The sequence below is a fragment of the Cygnus atratus genome, chromosome 5 (assembly GCF_013377495.2).
Source record: "Cygnus atratus isolate AKBS03 ecotype Queensland, Australia chromosome 5, CAtr_DNAZoo_HiC_assembly, whole genome shotgun sequence".
In the NCBI taxonomy this organism is placed as follows: Eukaryota; Metazoa; Chordata; class Aves; order Anseriformes; family Anatidae; genus Cygnus; species Cygnus atratus.
The window spans coordinates 48,931,038-48,953,312 of record NC_066366.1 but is presented as its reverse complement, the minus strand read 5'-3'; the positions used below and the strand labels follow the sequence as shown (position 1 = coordinate 48,953,312).

General features: G+C 34.7%; 1 protein-coding gene across 2 annotated transcripts in view; it reads left to right on the top strand.

The window, feature by feature from the left end:
* Positions 1 to 22,275, top strand: part of TRIP11 (thyroid hormone receptor interactor 11) — a 31,878-nt gene that overhangs the window by 6,071 nt on the left and 3,532 nt on the right. The window contains exons 5-20 of one of the 2 annotated variants that reach the window (XM_035539531.2): positions 763 to 831; positions 1,537 to 1,702; positions 2,452 to 2,817; positions 3,507 to 3,547; positions 4,034 to 4,129; positions 4,626 to 4,832; positions 5,735 to 8,764; positions 11,293 to 11,433; positions 11,641 to 11,834; positions 13,339 to 13,502; positions 13,825 to 13,928; positions 14,268 to 14,367; positions 19,278 to 19,359; positions 20,124 to 20,238; positions 20,772 to 20,894; positions 22,065 to 22,212. In XM_035539531.2, the coding sequence (XP_035395424.1) occupies positions 763 to 831; positions 1,537 to 1,702; positions 2,452 to 2,817; positions 3,507 to 3,547; positions 4,034 to 4,129; positions 4,626 to 4,832; positions 5,735 to 8,764; positions 11,293 to 11,433; positions 11,641 to 11,834; positions 13,339 to 13,502; positions 13,825 to 13,928; positions 14,268 to 14,367; positions 19,278 to 19,359; positions 20,124 to 20,238; positions 20,772 to 20,894; positions 22,065 to 22,212 (5,146 nt within the window). The remainder of the gene's footprint in view (positions 1 to 762; positions 832 to 1,536; positions 1,703 to 2,451; positions 2,818 to 3,506; positions 3,548 to 4,033; positions 4,130 to 4,625; positions 4,833 to 5,734; positions 8,765 to 11,292; positions 11,434 to 11,640; positions 11,835 to 13,338; positions 13,503 to 13,824; positions 13,929 to 14,267; positions 14,368 to 19,277; positions 19,360 to 20,123; positions 20,239 to 20,771; positions 20,895 to 22,064; positions 22,213 to 22,275) is intronic. The other variant, XM_035539532.2, reaches the window with a different exon arrangement.

Here is a 22,275-nt window from a genome sequence, read left to right as displayed (position 1 = left end):
TAACTTCATGCTGTAAAATTTATAGAAGCAACATGATTTGATGGAAGAGCTGAAACCTAATGATCTTAGTCATTTTTTTTTGCCATTACATGACTAGGGACACATTCAGTAATTGTTTTCCCAATGCCTTTTTGTGATGCTTTTAAGTGTGATTTGTCAAGCAAGGAAAAGCTTGTCATAAACGTTCAGCTAAAATATTAATACTACTTCAGGGTTTCATTTTTATGGAGCCTTTCAAAAAACACTTTTCTTCTATCTAGCTGTGATATCGACTGCTTATTGACAACACGATACTATCAAAAGTGCTAGATAGTATCACAGTGCTTGCTTGATACGTCAGTTGTACTTTATGGTCTGTGGATGCAAGAAAGGCTTTCAGGCTGTTGTTGATGTGAGTCATCATTTCTCAACTATAGCCTGATTTCAGAGATACTACTTCCTCTACATGGAAATACAGGAGTAAAATTAAGCAATCCTGTTGCTTTGTGTAACTAGGTGCAATAGTGTCATGCCCCCACCAACCATTATGGATGTGCATCTAATAAAAAAAAAATCAATGGAAAATTGATTTTTTTTAAATACACTTTTCTGAGTGCATTTTCACCATAGATTTGAACTTTGTTTCATGTTAGAAGCTTTGTATTTGCTTCACGTTACCTTTGTTGTTTTCTACCGTTGATTACCAAATGAGGATGTGCTTACTTGAAAAATATGTGTATTAATCACAATTACCACATGGAGGTATGATCCTTCTTTTCTCAGTCTTCCAAAGTGCAAGGGACAAATGTTGCTGAACAAAGTGAAATATGCAAGCTTCAAAATACCATTAAGGTAAGGTGACAACTTTGACAAACTGTTCCTAGCTTATGCTAGGTTATGATGGTTTTGTGTATGGGCACATGATGTGAGTAAAGTTAAACATATTTATAACACTAGCACTTACGTCTTCTCTGTTTAAAAATGCATGTGGACATGTATTTGTATTACTGACTGAAATGTTGCTGTACTAAATTTCAAAACATGGCCAAGTATTCTGAGAAAGTGAGGGTGTTTGTATAATTTGATGTATATAGTATCTAAGCTTACAAGAATGCCATTAGCATTTATGAGGGCAAATCGCTTTTATAAGCTGTTGATGACGTGAGACTGAATTTTAGATACGCCAAGTAATTTTTCCTCCCTTCTCATAAACACCTGCTCTTTTTTCATTGAAGATGCAAAAAACAAATCTTCAAGTCTTCCATGAAAGTTACTAGAAATGTCCTGCTGTATCCACTTCTTATACTGTAATCTTTATACTATTCTTTTTTAACATTTGCTATTGTGTAGTTGTCTAGAGCATATTGTTTGCATAAATATATTTTTAAACAAATGACTTTTTAAATGTTTCAAAAAAAAAAACTTGGCCTTTTCTATGAGAAATCCCTTAATAAATCTTTTGATTTACTAGGGAAAACTTCTGTTTCTTTTGTGTTTTTTCTTTCTGAAGTTTCTGTACTGTATTTTACCGTTCTGTTTTTCTAACGATATTTTTAGGAGCTTAAACAGAATTTAAGTCAAGAAATAGATGACCATCAACATGAACTTTCAGTATTGCAGGATGCACACAGACAAAAGCTAATAGAGATAACTCGTCGACATCGAGAAGAGCTGAGTGAATATGAAGAGCGAATTGAAGAACTTGAGAATCAGTTACAGCAAGGTCTTTGTTACCATGTGCTTACTTTTTGAGATTGCTTTCTGATTTAATATGCAGTGAATTTTGGTTAAAGTATCGAATATGTGTATGTAGCAACAGTGTAATAAATATTAAGTAGATTGTATTTAGAAATTTGAATTTCAACTACAGTTCAGTCTTATGCTTAAGGTGGCATGTGTCCTAGTATGTTAAATGCAGTGTGGTTGGGTTGAATGCCAGAATTGTTTTTGAGAAGTACTATGTGCCAGTTGGGTTACTAGATTAAAAGCTTGAAGGTTGCTGTAAGGACCACACATGTGTCTGTGGTATGATTAGATTGTAGAAGAAGCCCAGTAGTTTTCATGGGGAGCCTTCATTACATCTTGAAGGTACTTCATATTCCCAAAAAAGTTAGGTCAGTTAGAGTCTCTTAAATTAATCTTAGAAAACTGACAGATTCCATGTCCTAATAAATTAGTGTCCTTAATCTTACCCACCCTTCCTGGTCAAGTATATGTATATGTTAATTAAATCTTGAATTATGTGTCTTGCAACACCTTTTAAAACCGTTTAGAGCAAGGAGTTTGTAAGTATTTGAAGGGCTGTTTATCAGATCATTCATATGCATGATACTGCTTCAAATGTTAATTCTATTTAAGTTAGTTTTCTGTTGATGGTGATCATGTCTTTGTTTGAGACTATAGAAAGAGTGGAATTTACTTAAGAGTTACTAGTTGGTTAGTATTGCAAACCTGATCTCTTTTGCTTTTTAGATGGTGTACGCACTGATGCTGTGGATGACTCTAAAATTAGTGAACAGAAAAAGAATGTTCAGAATCTAGAAGGAGGAAAAGCAGAAGACTTGCAAATTATAAAAGACCTAGAGGATGAAATAAGAAGATTAAATCAGAAATTATCTTCTGCCAAAGAAGAAAACAAAATTCTTCTGAAAGATCAAGAGTTGTTAAAGGTAGAAAAAATCCAAATAACCCAGGAATATGAAAGTCTAAAATCTGACTTTAGCATGCTTCAAAGTTCTGTCACAGAGCAAGATGCTCTCTTGAAAGAACAGGAGAAGAAGTTCCAGTCCACGACAATGCTACCAGAAGATGTCGTCAGATTGCAACAAGCACTGTTAGGTACAAAGATGATGTGGGTTTATTTTGTTGTTTGTGTTTTTAATATATCTTCACATATTTCCAACTTTAATGCTCAGAATTTGTTTCAAGGATTTGGAATTGAATAAGTGAATATGTACCTTTAAAAGCTGCTGCTTTAAATAAAGGTTGTCCACTGAGATAAAGGCAAGCAGAAAAGAGAATGTAATTAGGATTAGCATGATTTGCGTACGGGTTTCTGTTTCCAATAGTAATCATGTATGCCAGCTGATAGGATTTTTCTTTCTTTTAAAGTAATCCTAAATAGAAGTTTTGTTTAAATTGTAAAAGTATACTTCTTCTGCATAAAGTAGTCTGATGTTACTGTCTTTAAAGAAACACTGTAGGTTATCTGTTTTAGAATCATGTATTTATGTAGAAAATCTTCGGTACCACAGTGTAGCACTTAGGCAATACTGAAAGTTGTCCTGAGTGGATTCAGTTGTATAAGTAATGCCCTACATTGCATTGTTGATTGATACTGCAGTTGAAAATTTTACAGCACTGTTTCTTAAAAAAAAAAAAAAAATACAATCTGGTCACAAAATGCTGTGAAACTATTCTCTTTTGAGCAGCAGAGTTCTGCTGGGGAAATGTAGGAGGAGGATTTGGGTTGTGTTGTTATTGTTTAGAAAGTAGTAAAACTTTATTATTTTTGTCTTCCTTTATAGAAGCAGAAAAGGAAATAGCAAGACTTTCAAGTTTAAATCAGGTAAAGTAATTTCTAAATTAAGAAACCAAAAAGGTTCATAGCAATAGTAACTGATGGAAAACACATGTTCTTGTCAGTATATGTTTTTGGAGCATTCACACTTATTTATAATCTTGTAATGGAAGCAGTGGTTTTAAATTATATTTATAATTGCATGTGGAAATCAGAAGCAATACATTTTGATTTGTGAAACTCCACAGCATGCTCTGTTGAAGAAAACTAGTAAAGTTCAACCTATCACGTTGTTACTTAGGCTTCTATATCATACCTTTCAAGTATTAATTTTACATTAACTTCCCTTTGAATTATTAGATGGATAATATTTTAGTGTAAAACTGTGTTCATATCACAGAGGTATTTATTCATCCATGTTCCTCCACTGATAAATATTTATAAGTAAAGACTAATTAGAGGTTGTATTTTTTAAATGTTCTGGATCCTTACGTGGAGTATTCCACTATTTAAATACTCTCTGTATTTTTGTAGGCTGACAGTTTCACTCATACAGGGAAAGATACTCAGGCATTTACACAAGATCTACAGGTTCTTAAAGAAGAAAACATTAAACTTAAAAAAGAAAAGGTGTGTATGTTAGATTTTCTGGACAGTGTTGTTTAGCTATTTCATGCTGTATAGAAAAAAATATTAAAATATTCAAACACCTTTTTAGCATATAGTACTGTTTTATTTTTCATTTAAATGTTGTTAATATTAGATTGATTGTTGTAGTTGGATGAACACACCGGTCAAGCATAACATCTCAGCATACAACTATTTTAAGTTTCTCCATTTTTAATATTGCATAACTTTTTTATTGCACAGAAGCATGAGTAAACTTTTGAGGAATTATCAAATGCACGTAGTGTAAATACCACTTATCCAGTACTTGTGGATTGTATATTACTGTATTATTATTGTATATACTTGTATATTACTTGTGTACACCTAGAGATCCCAACATAAAAATGCATGCTTTGTTTTTACTGTTGAGGAAAAAAAGAAACCATTTTGAATCTAAACAGTTTACAAATTTTGTCAAGGCAAGGGCTAATATTTAATACTTTTTGTTTGAATTAAGGAGGGACTTGAGAAGGAACTGCTACATGCACAACATGAAAATAAGAATATTCTTTCTACGTATTCTGAGGATCAGAATTCAGAGCTAAATCAGTTAAGGCAAGATTTGGAAAGGAAAGAACATGAATTAAATGAAAGTATTGCTGAAAGAGAAACATTAGTAGCAGAATTGGAAGAACTAGACAAGCAGAATCAAGAAGCTACTCAGGTAATAAACATGGAAACTACCTACTGAATTTGGAAAATAGATACTTAAATTTGTGTGTTTATTTTTTAAGCTGATCTTCACACACAGATAAATTAACCTCTGGCAAAAAAAAAAGTCAGGATCAGTGTTTCACCATATCTACCATATTGATGTGAAATTCTGAAGTGCAGGAAACCCACTTGTTATGAACAAACAAATATGGCATGTCCAGAATGGGTTTTACTTTCCAGAGGCTGGTTAAATACCACTTAATTTTTCTTTGCATGTGGAGAAAAGGCCACAGATTATATGTAAGCAGAATGAAATAATACCTTTTTGTGACTGTCCTGATATATTTGACCTTTAAATATGTAGTAGCAAAACATGTTTTTCCATTATCAGTTTACTTTGTAGTATTGAACAGGTAAAATATTTTTCTATGAAATGAATCCCAGCAATTGTGTTAAAACATAGTCAAGCAAGGAATTGAAAATTGGCTATACAGATATATACTTAGTTGTGGTTTGTTTTTTGTTTTGTTTCGTTGTTTTTTTTTTTCTCATTTAAAACCTATTTGTTTTTAAGTAATGGGTGTTTACTGAATACCAGTTTCAACTTCTTTGAAAAGTTCTGGCTCTTAGTTCTTTTCCATAGATAGTTCTCTCTGATTTCCTTGGTTTAGGTAGTTAGGGTGCTTTTGGGGGAGAGATGGTATTTTTGTTTTCAGTGAAAGACAATCTATTTCTTTTATATTTGTTTTTAATTTATTTAGTACTGACTACTTGATACTACTTGCCAACTTAGTTTTTAAAGTAGGAAACATTGTTTCCAGGCAATTTTTTTATTGTTCAGTTGATAAAAACAAAATACATAAGTCTGCTTGTTCTCCTTTCCTAATGAATTCTTGTTTGTGTTCATTTCAGCATGTGATTACACTGAAAGAGCAGCTGTCAAAACAACACACACAAGGTGATAGTATCACCAAACAGCTGCAAATTGACATAGATCTTGAAAGAAAGAAAGTAGCAAAACTGGAAATGGAGAAGATGGAAGCTATTAAGGAGTTAGATAGTCAGAAGGAAAAACTAAGCCAATGTTCATATGCACTTAATGATTTGCATATAAGTAAACAGCAGCTTCAAAATACTATTAAAGATCTTCAGGAACAATTAAAGAAGTCCCAGGACCGTAACTTGCATAACAAGAAAGAAATTAAAGAATTGCAGCAGAGACTAAAAGAAAGAGAGGAGGATCTTTCTGTATCCTTGAGCAAGTTAACAGAAAAAAGTAATCAGGAAGCTAACTACAGTTGTCAAGATCTGATTCTGAAAGAACGAGAAGTAGAAATTGCAAAACTACAGAATAACGTTTTGGAAAATAAACAAAGAAATGAAGACTTGGAGAAATCTCTATCTGATCTCAAAGTAGAAAATGGAAAGCTAGTAACAGCCTTTGAAGAAATAAAACAGGAATTAAATGATGCCATTTCTGAGAAGAATAAAGTTTACTTAGAAAAAGACTCTGTTGTGGAGGCCTTGAAAATGGAAAAAAAGCATTTGGAAACTGAATTAAACCAGACTGAAAAACGGCTTTTTGAGCAAGCACAGAAGTATGAGCAAACTATTCAGGAATTATCAAATGCACGTAGTATGGATACCAGTGCATTGCAGCTTGAACATGAACGCCTAGTTAAACTGAATCAAGAGAAAGACTTTAAGATTGCAGAATTCAAAAGGAACATGGAGCAGATGGAAATTGACCATCAAGAAACAAAAGAGATGTTGACTACTAGCTTAGGAGGGCAAAAGCAGTTGACAGAACTCATAAAAGAAAAAGAGGAATTTATTGAAAAATTTAAAAATCAAGCCTTACAGGTAAAGCAGGAACTTGAGGAATATAAGAAAGCTTCAAAAAAGCAGGATGTCTTAAAACAAAATTTAGAAGAAAAAGACAAAAGTCTTGCCATCATGAAGGAAGAAAATAATCATTTGAAAGAAGAAATTGAACGTCTTAAGGATCAACAAAGTAGATCTGCACCTATGGTTGAGCCTAAGACTCTAGATATTATTATTGAACTTGAAAGTGAGGTAACACAGTTAAAAGTGATAAAGAATAATCTTGAAGAAGAAATAGAAGTTCTCAAAAAAACAATAGAAGATCAGAATCAAAAAACAGTGCAACTTCAGCAGTCTTTGCAAGAGCAAAGAAAGCAAATAGATGAGTCTAAAGTTCAGTGTGAACAAATGAATGTCACACATGAAAGACTTTCTTTAGAGAAGGATGAGGAAATTAAAAATTTACAGAAGACAATTGAGCAAATTAAGACTCAGTTACACAAAGAGAGACAGGTTATTCAGACTGATTCCTCTGATCTTTTTCAGGTAACCAAAGTTCAGCCACTTAATGGAGAAAATGGAAATGAAAAACATGACTTATCTAAAGCTGAAATTGAAAGACTAGTAAAAGGTATCAAAGAAAGGGAGATGGAGATTAAGCTTCTAAATGAAAAGAATGTTTCTCTGAGTCAACAAATTGATCAGTTGTCTAAAGATGAAGTTGGCAAACTTACTCGGATCATTCAAGAGAAAGACTTAGAAATACAGGCCCTCAATGCTAGAGTTTCCTCAGCTTCCTATCGGCAGGATGTTCTTTGCCTTCAGCAGCAGCTGCAAGCTTATGTCATGGAAAGAGAACAAGTACTAGCAGTTCTAAGTGAAAAGACAAGAGAGAACAGTCAGTTAAAAACAGAGTATCATAAGATCATGGATATGGTGGCTGCTAAAGAAGCAGCTTTGGTAAGGTTGCAAGAAGAGAATCAAAAGTTATCTAATAGATTTGAAAATAGCAGTCAAGACATGTTTAGAGAAACTATTCAGAATTTATCCCGTATCATTCGAGAAAAAGATATTGAAATAGATGCTCTAAGTCAAAAATGCCAAACCTTATTGACTGTCTTGCAGACGTCCAGTACAGGTACTGACAGCGGTTCAGGAGGTGTTAACAGTAACCAGTTTGAGGAACTTCTACAAGAACGTGACAAACTAAAACAGCAAGTAAAGAAGATGGAAGAGTGGAAGCAACAGGTAATAACCACGGTTCAGAACATGCAGCATGAGTCAGCTCACCTTCAAGAAGAGCTACATAAACTTCAAGCACAGATTTCAGTTGAAAGCGATAGTAATTCAAAATTACAGGTAGATTATAATGGCTTGATTCAGAGTTATGAACAGAATGAGAAAAAGCTGAAAAGTTTTAGTCAGGAATTAGCACAAGTTCAACACACCATAGGACAGCTTCATAACACCAAGGATCTTCTCCTGGGTAAACTTGATTTGGTAACACCATCTGTAGCAATGGCTTCCATCGTTTCGCAGCCTCCAGTCATTCAAAGCAGTGCTCCTGAAGTGCTCAGTGATGAAACTAAACTCCTTCAAAAGGAATTGGAACAACTGAAAAAAAAGTTGCAAGAAAAAGATTCAACTATTAGGACTCTTCAGGAAAACAATCAACGATTATCTGATTCTGTGGCTACAGCGTCAGAGGTTGAAAGAAAGGGTCAAGAGGGGACTGATTCAGAGATAAGGCAGATCAAAGAAAAACATGATGTCTTACAGAAATCACTTAGAGAAAAAGACATACTGATTAAATCTAAAAGTGATCAGTTACTTTCTGTGAGTGAAAATCTTAGTAACAAAGAAAACGAAAATGAACTTTTAAAGCAAGCTGTGACTAACCTTAAAGAAAGAAATCTAATTTTAGAAATGGATATTCGAAAACTGAAAGAAGAAAATGAAAAAATAGTTGCAAGTTGTAGGGAAAAAGAAACAGAATTCCGAGCACTTCAGGAGACTAATATGCAATTTTCAATGATGCTGAAGGAGAAAGAGTTTGAGTCCCACTCAATGAAGGAAAAAGCTCTCACTTTTGAGAAGTTGTTGAAAGAAAAAGAACAGGTATGTGTGTTCACATTTATTATCTTGAAATTAGTTGCTTGGTAGTGCGTTTTCATGTATATGTAGACATCAAGTATTTGCCTGAAATCTGTTTGTGACTCCTTACTGCTTTGCATTACAACAAAAATCCCTCCCCACAAAGTTAAATGAAAAATCAGCAGGTGAGTGGCTTGCAATTGTATCTATTAATTTTGTATTCATAACCCATGTTTTCCGTTCGTTTGAAAAATTCTCATTTACTGAACAGCTGCTCAATATTTTGGCTTTTTCCTGTTGTTCATTAAGTATACTACATTGTTTTTACTGTACGTTGCTCAAACTTGCGGAGGTGGCAAAGACTAATTTCTCAATGTGTTTTCTTCAAGTGTCATTCTGATTTGGTTGCTTCACAGCATCGCTATGAGATGAATGGGTTCACACATCATCTTTTATAGCTGGAGAAGCTTCGGTGAAAAAAAAAGAAAGATAAAAACATTGGACAAACTAAATTAATGTTTTCTCTTCCCAATTTGATATATGGAAAAGTAGGTACTTTTTTTTGAAGCGTGTTCAGAGAAAAGTTGCAGTGGCTTATGAATTACTGTGTAAGTAATGTGAGTAAGAATCTTTTAAAGGAGCCAAAGAATTACGTGGCATTGTTGATACTCAGGTCAACAGCATGTTGTTTGAACTGCTACTGCTGGCATTAAGGAAGCAATATGTGAATCACCATTATTTTTGAAACATAGGAGTTAAGTACAATGCAAAAGAAAACATTTATCAAAACTACAGGAAGACAACAGAACTCCAGGATATAGATTTTTTTTGTTTGCTTTGTAGTCTCTGAAACTTAATCTGTCCTAGTGGGCAGTCTTTTCTGGTAATTGCTTCCAAATATGTCATCTTTCTTTCCACAGTGCTCACTCTTTTCTCTTCAGGTCCCCATTCTTTTCATCCTGGTGGCTCTGGTTTCCATTATTCAGTCTTCTCTCAGAAATGTCCCCCTGCCATGTTCTTCTTCTTGCTGCATTTAACATCCTTTTTTATTTTCCAAAATTCTGAGCATTGCCAGTTATCAGAGAGTGATGTTCATGTAAACCATTACAATATAACCTGGCATTTGTTTTATCCCCACTATAATAGAAAATTTCACATCACTTCAAAGCACTTTCAAACTACCAAATAAATCTGCAGTGTAATATATACAGAAGCTTATCATTTGTAAGTCCCAACTTTGATATATGTGAAAAATGGGGATTTTTTTTTTTTTTAAGTTAGATGTGTAGGACAAATCTTTAGCTCTGTGTGTTCCTAGTGGTGGTTTCCCTATCCTCCTCTGAATAAATACTATGGAATTAAGAATAGAGTCTTTATGGTATCAAAGTACAGTTACATTATTTTTTATTAAAAAAAAAAAAAAAAGCTTTGAATTACCATTGGGACTAATGTTCATCAGTTGTGCCGATACAAAATATACACCCTCTTACCTTTTTACTATTTTTTTTCATTATTCTAACTCCAGTAGCTGCTGCTCCTGGAAGCCTGCATTGTCTGGTTAGGTCCTTTGTGTTGCACCTCTTTGGCCTGCAGACCTCTTCACTCACTGACAGCTTAGGCTTTCAGTTGCGTAAGCATGCAACAATTGTCTGGACTTCTTTTTCTTCACAAATCAGAGAAGTTCCTTTTGCAGACTTCATGTTCACCATGGAGAACTATGAAAAATAGTGTTCAAATGTATTTTGTGTGCATGTCAGATGATAACACAGCATAGACAGCAGATTTGCGTGCAGGTTTGCAGCTCTACTGAAAAAAAATACTGTATTCAGTTTCATTAATAAATAATTGAAGCTTATAAGCACTAATGGTGAAAGCAAAGATTGGTTTACTTTTTACCAACATATTCAATAAAAATATCTGCTCTCAAAATAATATGATACTAATGGTAAAAAGGATGTTGGAAAGCTTCAAGTAACTGCAAATGCATGCATTTATTCAGGCTGTGTATGTGTGAATTGGAGGTAACAGACCAATTTCTTCATGTGTTTCTCCTTTATGTAAAGTTGTAGCAAATTGCTTATAAAGGGAAATTCATTCATTGAAATATGACAGGTGAAAATGTGATGTATGTTGCTGTGATTCTTTGAAGGCTGATCTCTACAACTGAAGTCACCTTATGGCTTGTTTTTAAGGATTACTTCATGTGTTCAGTCATCTTAACTTCAGGCAAGTTGACATGCGTAGGCAGGTGCTTCGTACGTCCATGTCCTAATGAACAGATACAACAAAGAAAACATTCCACCCGTAGCAGAAAACCTGAAACTTTGAAGTATTCAAGCGTCTGTAGTGTCTTTTAGGAATAACTTTTAGTTCGTCTGTGAGGGAAATCACATTCAGGGAAAATAGTATTTTGAAGTTTTTCTGTGCTATAGGGCTGTGGGTGTCTCGCACTTCTCCGTGTTAAATTAGTATTTTCTTTCCATTCTTTTGGACAAAGACTACATCTCCTTCAGTAAGACTGCTGTGTTTGAAATCCTTTATGTCTTTGACAGGGCAAGACAGGGGAATTGAATCAACTGCTAAATGAAGTTAAATCAATGCAAGAAAAGGCTGTTACTTTTCAGCAAGAGAGAGACCAAGTCATGGTAGCACTCAAACAGAAGCAAATGGAGAGCAGTGCCCTGCAGAGTGAGGTATACCACCAAATAACTTAGAGTTGTAAGAAATAAAAGAGTAAAAAATTGCGTCTTACAATATTTTCTGCATTATTTTTGTTAGCAGTAACTTGTGAAAAGCATTTGAAATCAATATGCAGGCAATATGCTTCAAAGGATGTTTTGTTTGCTTACATTATTTATGAAAACTGATAGTACAAGCAACTTAAGGTATGTTCTACACAGATACAGCATTTACGTGAGAAGGAGCAGCGCCTAAATCAGGAACTGGAGAGGTTGCGTAGTCACCTTCTGGAAATGGAGGACTCCTACACGCGAGAAGCGTTAGCTGCAGAAGACAGAGAGGCCAAGCTAAGAAAAAAAGTTTCAGTTTTGGAAGAAAAACTCGTGTCCTCATCTACTGCAGTGGAGAACGCCAGGTGATCTTTTCATCTATCCAGCAGTGGCACTGTGAATTTTACAGTTTTCTGGAGTGATACTGATAGCTTTATTTTGTTGAATTTGCATTCTAGAGCATGCTAGGCAATTGAGAAAACAAAACTATATGAATTACTGTTATTCTAAATCAGGAAGGTAATTTGAAATTTCCTTGGCAACTGTTGTGAACTAAGAAGTTATTTGTCATTTTTGAAGCAACTATAGAAATCTTGGATCTTTGACAGTGCTTAGAACTAGAAACAACAAAAATCCCTCAACCCATCAATTAAATATAATTGAATAATTGAATATGTCAGAGCATAAAAGATTAACTTAATTGCCTCCAACGTCAAGGCTTCATTCACTTTGAAAGTGCATTTGAAAGTGTTTTATACAGTTGGATGCACAGGTGTGCTTGTGTTACTTTGTGCATTGCTTTTGAGAGGAGTACCCATCTGTACTTTATACATTATAGCATAGAAAGGTGTACACTGCTGTAAACCTTTTTCAACATACATATAAAGCAAGATGCATAGATGTTCTCATAGGTAGCACAATTGGAGAGGTGAGCGCCAATTATGGTGGTTTTTTTTATTTACCATAATCACATTTTTCAGCTAGAACAATGAAAACCCCAGTATTAAAATTACTCAACACCTGTCTTGACTCTAATGTAGGCTTGTTGGTTACTTTGAGCAAAAGATTACTTTTTATTTTAGTGCTGTTGTCCAAATGAACAAGGATTTTAATCAAATATATCTATGTAGCTTCAGTTTTTCCTACTTCTTAAGTGCCCAAAATGAGCTCTGCTCAACATTGTCAGCAAAGAGATTTCTGAGCTGAGCAGACTGTTGTGGAAAATTGTGGAGGAAGTTGAAGAGCTGGGAGAAGGCTACATAAAAACTGGCAGAATGTTTCTTAATTCTTCACCAACACTTGTCAAATGTCTTCCAAGAAATGTAGCCTATTTCCTACCTAGTATGCACTGTTAAGAAAGACTGAAATGGGAGTAAATCAGGTCTGTGATATTTCTGCATAATGGGAAGTTAAATGGATATTCAGTGGTGGTCAGGATGGATATATTGAGTTCTTGGAGACTGGCCTTAAAAGTAATAGTTGATAGAAAGAGCTGTTGATACATGCAGTAATTGAATCAGGCAAGGTGTGTGTGTATGTTTTGTTTTTTGGTGTTTTTTTTGTTGTTGTTAAACATACTTCTGCAAAAATTGATTAAAAGATTATTTTTGTCATTTTCTAATGCACTTCAGACAGAAGTTTGTTCTTATTTTTGGATTGCCAAAATTTTATTTCCAGGCATATTTAAAATGTGTCACTAGGGTTTTAGTTGTTTGTTTGTTTGTTTGTTTTTAAGAAGAATTTGGGGAAAAATGACTTCATTTTTATAAATTTAAGTGAAAATTAAAGGTAGATTAAGTTTTGCTGTGGTTTAATTTTCTCTATGATGACTTCCTTCGTTATCTTAGTAAATAATTTGTTTTCATTAAGTCATCAAGCTAGCCTGCAGGTCGAATCTTTGCAAGAGCAATTAAACTTGGTTTCCAAGCAGAGAGATGAAACTGTGCTACAGCTCACCATCTCACAGGACCAAGTGAAACAGTATGCATTGTCACTGGCCAACCTGCAGATGGTGCTAGAGCAATTCCAACAGGGTAAGTTTTGTCAAGAAATACCGAAGATCGCAACACGCATTTTTCAGATGGGATAGTTACCATATTTTGGTGCTTTTAAAAGCATGTAGTTAATTGGTTTTCGTTTTGGTAGCTTGAATTTCAGAAGATTTTGTCTTTTGAAAAACTTTAGTAAAATTCTGGCCCTGTGAAAACCGACGGTCGTTATCCTGTATATGAAACTAGAATTCCACCTCTACCTTGTGAAAACCAGATGTGATAATGCTAAGGTGTATCCCCCTAAAGAGAGAGACTTATTATGAATTGAGATCTTTTTTTTTCTTTTTGTATTTTAACCCATTAGAGGAAAAAGCCATGTATTCAGCAGAGTTAGAAAAACACCAAAAACAGACTGCAGAATGGAAAAAAAAAGCCGAGAACTTAGAAGAAAAAGTTGTATCACTGCAGGTGGGTTGAATAATGAAGTTGAACACAAATTTAATGCAAATTTTGACTAATTTTTTTTTGAGCTGTTGTGTTAAGTCTTACTGTCTCAGAGTATATAGAGTTATATAATTATTTTGTCTTCTCTGGTTGAGGGGTTGGGAACGGGATGAGACTGAAAGAAGGGCCAGCAAGGTAGCGTACCTCTGACTATCCTATTTCTGAGGATGTTTACAATCCAGTTATTCTAGAGTATAAGCGATTGAAGCCTTTGTGTCTGTTGTGTTTGATGTATGTTGTATCGAAATAATCGTGATAGTGAACTCATGCTTCTCTCTCTGTCCTTTTCTACCCTCTCTTCAGGAAAGTTTAGGAGAGGCAAATGCTGCACTGGATGCAGCATCAAGGCTTACTGAGCAACTTGATGTTAAAGAGGAGCAGATTGAAGAGCTTAAGAAAGAAGGTAACTATTTTTTTTCCTCTGCTTAAAATATTCCAGGTAGATGGGGAGACAATATAGTGTTCTTAGAAATTTACCAAAATGTCCTTAATGAGGGAAAAGAGTAATTCTGTGCCACCTTTTGAGCATTTACTAAGTTTATAAAACATTTTTTAAAAAGATGTGTGCCTTCTGTTAGTGATCTCTCTCAAGAGAAGGCCTGGCTTTCTTCTCTCTAGGTACCAAAGCCCTTGATTTAGTTCAGTGTCTCTTTAAAAAGTTTGTGAAATATGAAATGCTGTCACATTTTCCAAAATAACTACCATATTTCACGTAGAGATAGTTACTGTGAGGTAGAGAGAAAGTGTATGCTGTTGAGATGCAGAGAGAGCAGTTCTTGCACAGGTATGAGACTGACTGAAGAGATTACGTGGAAGGCCTTGGACACATCTTTAGATTGTATTTTTAGATCTCATTTCAAATAAGCTTCCTAACGGCTCATATTTAGAAAGATGCCTTTCATACTGTTCTAAGATTAAGTACTCCAACATTTGATGAACTTCATTGCTTTGGATATGAAGACAAAGCTTGGCCAGACAGTAAAGAACTTTGACAGGAGAAACAGTTTTGAGAAGGAAGAATATTTACAGCGAGGGTGGTCAGACAAAGGAATAGGTTGCTCAGAGAGGTGTGTCCAGCCATGGAGATACTCAAAACCCACTTGCACACAATCCAGGACAACCTGCTCTCTCTGACTCTGCTTAAGCAGAGGGGCTGGACTGGATAACCTATAGAAGTCCCTTCCAACATAAATGATTCTGTGGCTTTGTGATGCTGTGAATGAAAGGGAAAAAGAAAACGATGACATCACTGAAACATAAAATCCATGATAGATACATAGTCTTCTCTTTTGTAAATACCTCTAGCATTAAAGCTGTATAGGAAAGCATAAAAAGGCAGAATAACCTACTAGTAAAAACTGATACCATTTCAACATATTTCTGTTTTGTGGCCTTAAACTTTATTCTAATCAAAAAAAGTTAAGGGTAATTTCTGTACAATGTATTTGAATACCAAACATCAGTAAGATTTATAAGCTCAGACTCGATTGGAGATGATACAATAGGTATACAAATAATATAGATTGCTGTTTTTTCTTACTGCATTAATTTAGTTTTCATGAGAAAGGGGTTGTAGCATTAGGTAAAGCAGGACTTAGAACTAATAATTTTGCTGGATTTCTGTACATAAATCTCAGCCCTGTTCTGTATTCTGTCTGGAATATTTCCTTAAACCAAGAGGGAAAGTTACCTCTGTCTAGTTCCATGATAGTTCTGATATGGGTGAACTTACTAACAGTACCAATTGTCGAGGGAGTATTAAGCTCTTTATTGTTTTCCTTCTTGTTTCTTTGTTTATTGTATTTTCCTCCTCCATTTTCCTAGCTGAATCCCACTTTCTCTTTTCCTATCTTTCTGTGGGTCACTGCAGTTTGCTGTTACTGCAGCATCCTCTGTTAGGGTCCAGCTGTCACTTGCACGCGTTGGATAAATATGAAGCCAGAGGAAAACTTGTGATTGCGCCCTGTAGCGGGCTCTCAAATGGGAGTTTGAAGGGCAGAGGTTTGTTCACTCGCAGGTCACTTAACTGCTCTTACTTTCATATTTTTCCCCCCATGTCTGTAGGAAATACGGGGGTAAAATCCTTTAATTAAGGCTTGCTGTGGGAAGGTGCCTGTAAAGTCATCTCTGGTGGATGCAGCGGTAACTTTTTTTGTTTAGACCATATTCAACTAATTATTGGTATTCATTTTTTCTTGAAATATATAATATTTTCGTTCAGGAAACTTGTTTGTGGTATTGTAATTAGTGTAAAAAGTCATTTGAAAGCCATTGCAGTTTCACCAAGAGCTCTATAAAAAGTTACCACTTATATACTACACAATTGAAAGGGCGTTTACTTAAATGTCGTTGTGTCTAAGTACAGTTTAGCATCCCAGCGGACATCATAGCAATGATCTGAGTTCACATGTGAATTTTACAACTTGAATTAAATTTCAAGCTGCTGCATAAATCATGTACCGAATCAGTAGACTTATTTTTTAATTTACCAATCTTTATATTTCTGTCTTGCTAAAGACATCACAGTGAAAGTTTTCAAATACCCTGGATTGAAAATAATGTTGACATAGGCAAATATGGTACCATTAAATGGGTAGCTCTACCCTAGTGGTTAATTTTAAAAGCTAAACTGAATTAAAGCAGGGGGTTAACATGTTAATGGGTTTGAACTGCGAGAGAAAATTGGGTCTCAGTATTCTATCAAACCATGCTGTATTGGCAAGCAATTTACTTGTTTAAAAAATGTGAAACAGGATTGTTGTGTAAAGGAAACAGCACTTTAATGTTGTTGTAGAATAAATCATAATTTTTATTGAAAAAAAGACCACTCCGTTTTCTGTATTTACACAAGAAAACATATAGTGTCTTATTGAAAATTGGCCAAATGCATTCCCAGACAGAGTTCTGTTGGCCAAATCTTTTGAAGGATTTCTTTATGGATTTTTTGGCAGGAGAAGTGATTTTAATGGAAAAGTATAAGATGTACCAGATGCAGTTTTCTAGATTGCCATAAATGGTTAACAAATTATTGGAGACTGCTGTAAATGTCTGGTTTACAGCAGCCCGTGCTGAATTTTGGCTCAAGTCTTTTTTGTTATTCAGTCTCTTCACACACTGAAAGTACGCGTTTAAGTCCTTTTCAACTGTAAGATGCTGTTTTAAAAGGAAATATTCCATTTAAAAACTGTTTAATTTAAAGTTGTGTAATCTCTGTGGGTGAATGTAGCCACGTAACTGTCCTTAAAAGACAGTCCTCTTTGATTTAAAAAAAAAAAAAAATCTCAGGAAAAAAATAGAAAAGTCTTAGAATTAACATTTCACTTCAAAATTATTAATTGCTTTTTTTAAAAATAATTTTGTAGATAAAAATTGGAAAAAAAAACCACTTATCTTGCTCTGTAAAGCAGTAGCAATGTCATGAGATTTATTTAAACCTCTTTTTCACATGCTGTTTCTTTGAGTTTTTTTGGTGCTGGTGCCATGTTGTTAAGTTAATGGTATTAGTAGTTTAGCTTCTATTCCTTTTAATTCTGTGGAGACCTAAGTAACAACTCAAACTCCATGTATGCTCCTGCAACTGTTGTTATTCCATAAACATATGGGAATTTTTTTCATTCAAATTTGGGGACCTGCTTAACCATGTTACAAAGTAGCCTAATTTTAAGTAACATTCCCAGCATGACACTAGTTAGTTTGTTCTACTCTTTATAGAGTTCGTGTTTGTGAAGTAAAGAGTTTGTTTAAATATCCGGAGTATTTGAACAGGACACATTAGTTTGTATCCATTTCACAGCCTAGCTCTTTGTGCATATATACCAAAACTCCATACAGGTTCTCATGGAGTTACGAGTGTTAATTGGGAACAATGTCGTGTCAGCGTAGTTGTGGCATGCATTTATTAAAGGTTGAAAGTCATGTAGAAATTAGAGTGGAATGTTTTTCATACATCCCAGGTGATCTGAAACTTAGAAAAAAATCCCCAAAGTCACCTTTCATCTTCCCTTGTCTCCATATTCTCTCAAGAAAAACATAATTCTTTTAAATAGCTATAAGATATCCACTCATTTCTACAAAGACGTTGAGGCTTTTTAGAAATAAACTACAAGACAGATGCAATAAAAGTATACTTTTTTATGAAGCATTTACTTTTAATGAACATGAACCCAAGAGGTTTTGAAATAGTAGGAAGATTAAGTCACTCAGCAACTTTTCCATAGGGTTTGAAAACATTTGAAGGATTCAGCATTATGAAGGGAGGGAAGAAAGCTCATGCAACTGCAGCTTATGCAACTGCAGGGTAGAGTTTGTCTTCACATTGAGGGTCCATATTATGTTGTTCGGCTTGTGTTTGTTGTTTAGACTTGCACTTTTATTAGGAAAAAGTAACTTCAAAGATATCATCTTGCAGAACCAGAGTTTGGTGAAAAAATCTATTTTTGCTGTTTTGAAGCTTATCTTCAAAGAATTCTTTGTACCTTGTAACTATCTGTTTTCTTGTCTGTGGACGTTTTGTTATTAGTGTCCTTAAATCCTGTGTTCGGGGATAGCTTTTTTCCTGTCAGTTTTCACTCTGTGCTTTCTGCATAAATTTGTGTAGACCTGAATGTCAGATATTTTTATCCAATTTCTAACATAGCCAGCTTTTATAAAGACAAAACTTTGGGTCTTGTATCTTTAGAGTCAGGATGTTGTAAAATACTTGTGGCAAGTAAAACCTTTAGGAGAATCTTTTGCTTCATTATGATCTTTACTTTTTGAGTTTAATGGGAGGTCAGGGGAAGCCTGAGTTATTGACAGAGAATTATTTGGGTAATCAGGTGTATCCTGTATTAAAACTATCAAATAATTTGTGTTAGTGAAATTTTAGGGAAGTTGTAGAGAAATTTGTGCTATGGAATTATTGGACGAGAGTGAATATATTTGAGGTTAAGTACTGAGATCCAAAGGCCCAATAACAACATGTGATTTATAATCAGGTTATAAAAAGGATTAAGGATTGCCACCATAGGATATACACTTTTACCAAGAACATCTTTCCAGTTCTGTGTGATCTCAGTGGAACACAGCAGTTCATCAGACCTTATGCAGTTGATTTTATATTCTGGGTGTTTCTGTACTGTAGCTTTGAGTATTGTTCTGGAAATCCTAGCTTATGAATTCAAGTAATAATCACTTACTAAGTTGACACTATTTTTAAGAAATCATGTTGATGCTGTCTAAAAAAATATGTTAGCATGTCTTGGTAAGTGTGTATTATTAATAACATTTTGAAGCAGTCTGCAAATTTATTTGCTTTGACCTAACGTTTTATAGGAGAGATCAGAAAAGAAATGTTAGAAGATGTACAAAATAAACTAATGAATCTCATCAACAGCACAGAAGGAAAAGTGGATAAGTAAGTCTCTCATTATGTTATTGTACATTTCTGTTTTTGCTCATGATGTGCAGATAACGTAACCGTTGTAAGAGTGGTGCAGAACTGAGCTTTTGTATGTAAGCTTGTAATATACTCTCGTTATCTCGACGTTTTTCAATTGCTTGGTGATTGTGAATAGTAATCTTATTATTAAAACCAATGTGTATAAATTTATATTATTGATGTGTTTAAGTAGCATTACACTTCAATAGCATGAGCTCTGAAAATGGAGAGTTCTTAGTGAACATCTGTTATAAAGTATCCAAGGTGTGAACGGCATCACTAGGATGCTGTGCAATTTGATTTCTTTCTTGGTCTTTTTGTTCTCTCTCCCTGTGTTAGACCTGAACCTAGGATAGGCAAATGAGTTCCCCTGCCCTCTTCTTAGGTCTTGTTTTGGGACTGTACATAAGTATCTGTTTAAAGGTTCTGAGTCAAGATTTGAGAATATATATTTTCCTGCATCGTGTCACTTGCATCAAAACTTGGTAATGTACGACTCAGTTTCAAATTACTGCCTTAGAATATTTCTAATGTTGTCCAAATTGCAGCTCTTTGCTCTAAAAAGTGTTCTAACTTGGAGAGTAGAGAAATTTGTGAGGTTTCCTTTTAGTTCTTTGTACTGGCTTGTTTATTTGGGTTATTGTAAATTAGGTAAAAGTATGAGGAATAAATGCATCAGTGTTTCCTTATCAACTGCTACTTCAGAGCAGGCAGTGTAACAAGCTTCCTTTGTTCTGCAGGCTCCTGATGAGAAATCTCTTTGTTGGACATTTTCATACTCCAAAAAATAAACGTCCTGAAGTGTTAAGGTTAATGGGAAGTATCTTGGGAATAAAAAAGGAAGAACTTGATCAGGTAATGCTTACTGAAAACTAGGCTTCCTTCATTTGCAGTATGCTTACCTGAAAATAGAACGACTTGCTGCTAAACTAAATGTGACTGTCCTGGTACTTCCTGGGGGGGGAGAAGTGTGTTTTTTATGTGGGACATGCTGTTCTTAATGGAATCTCATGATAACTGCATTTAATATGGATTTCATCTTCCTGAGGAACACTAATGCAGAAAGGAAAGAATTTAACTTTGTGGTGTTGCACATAATATCTGTAATATGTTGGTTAAAGAAAAATAAGACATTTTTATATGTACCACTAGGTATTGTGAAGAATATGGCTTTTATATTTTTACACAAAGAGCTAGGATTTTAGACTGCCAGTTTTCAGGAGGAAGAGAGTAAGGTTTTGATAGTACTTGAAGTTTTTATTTATCTGTAGGATTCTGTGGGATTCCCACATGATTGGTAGTGGATAAACATAAAATGAGCACAGTTTTGCAGTTTTTGATCTGCTGCTTTATTTTTTGTTTCCTAACTTTTTTTTTAAACCTTCTAGTTACTATCTGAAGAACAAAGAGGAGTTACAAGATGGGTGACTGGCTGGCTTGGTGGAGGAACTGGGTCAAAGAGTGTCCCTAATACACCTTTAAGGCCAACTCATCAGAATGTTTTTAATAGTGTAAGAATCAATCATGTATTCCCTGCGTTTGAGTAAAGAACTGGAGCAGTTGCATTATGTTTGGTTCCTAAGTGTATTGAGCTTAATGTACTGATTCTGCTTTATCTTCCATTATTTATTTGCTTTGTGCAGCTGCTTTGGCATGTTGTTCCCCCACTTCCACCACCACCTAAATAAATATGTAGGCCTTGATGAAAATTGCAGTCCTAAGTGTTGAGCTAATACAAAACTCTGATTACTGTTCCACTGGCTCCTGGGACCAGTGACTTCTTCCAGTATGGACTATATACTATAATATCATATTTTGATGACAATGTTCCCATTTGTTCTTTAAATTTCACTTGAAAAGCTTTCTCAGCTGCTGCAGCTAGTGTCTCTTATGTATAGAATATAAAGTTGATGTTTAAGCTTCCAAATACTGTAAAGCCACAGTTCTTATAGTATGGCCCATGTGAACAGTTAATCTATGGAACTTTCCATTTTGCAGACCTCTAAGTAGTGCACTCAAGGATTAAGCACTGAGAAAACGGGGCAGTTTGGATTAACTGTGGTTTTTTTGGTCCTGGAGCTAGAGAATGATGCTTAGAATTGACTCCTGTAAATTACCTTGAACTGTAGGGATGATTTTTTTGCCCACAAAAATAATGCAGGCATTTAGGCCACCACAGTATTGTGGTCTTATTAACTATGGATGGAAAAGAGAAAAACTAATATTTTGGTATGTATAGGATAAGCTCTACTTAGCAAAATCTTATCTTGTGATGCAATTGCACCTTAACCAGTTCATGCTTCATTTATTCAAGACATTTTGCCAAACGAAAGCATTGTTGGAGGAGTGATTTGCTTGAGTGTGGACACAGGAAGTACTTATGATGTGTGTAGCATCACAGGTTTCTTGAAACAATTGACTTAAATCAATAATGGAACCATGGTGGAAGTGTATGAATTTAGAGGATGTATCTTTAGAATGTATGCCACATAAATGCCATTCACTGAGACAACAAAAACTTTGTGTTTTGAAAATAATTTACATTGTCCCTCACTAAGTAGTACTAAAATACCAGTACAGAGTTCTTTGGAGCCTGCTGACAGCTTTTTTTTATGTATTTATTTTTAACTTAAGTTCTGTTGAAAAGCATGTAAAATCTAATAACTTGTAGCATCTTGTAGTCTTTTTCAGAGTTGTTTGTGAAATTCCTTGAAACAGAATCTTGCCCAAGCCTTCCTCCACCCAAGCTCTCTGTTCATGATATGAAACCTTTAGGAGCAGCAGGAACTGGTAAAGCTGGCAGCATTCCATCCAGCAGTCAGATACAAGGTAAGATCTAAAGAAAGATTGAAACTTTACACAGATATAAATAACTAAAGGTAGAATTTTTGA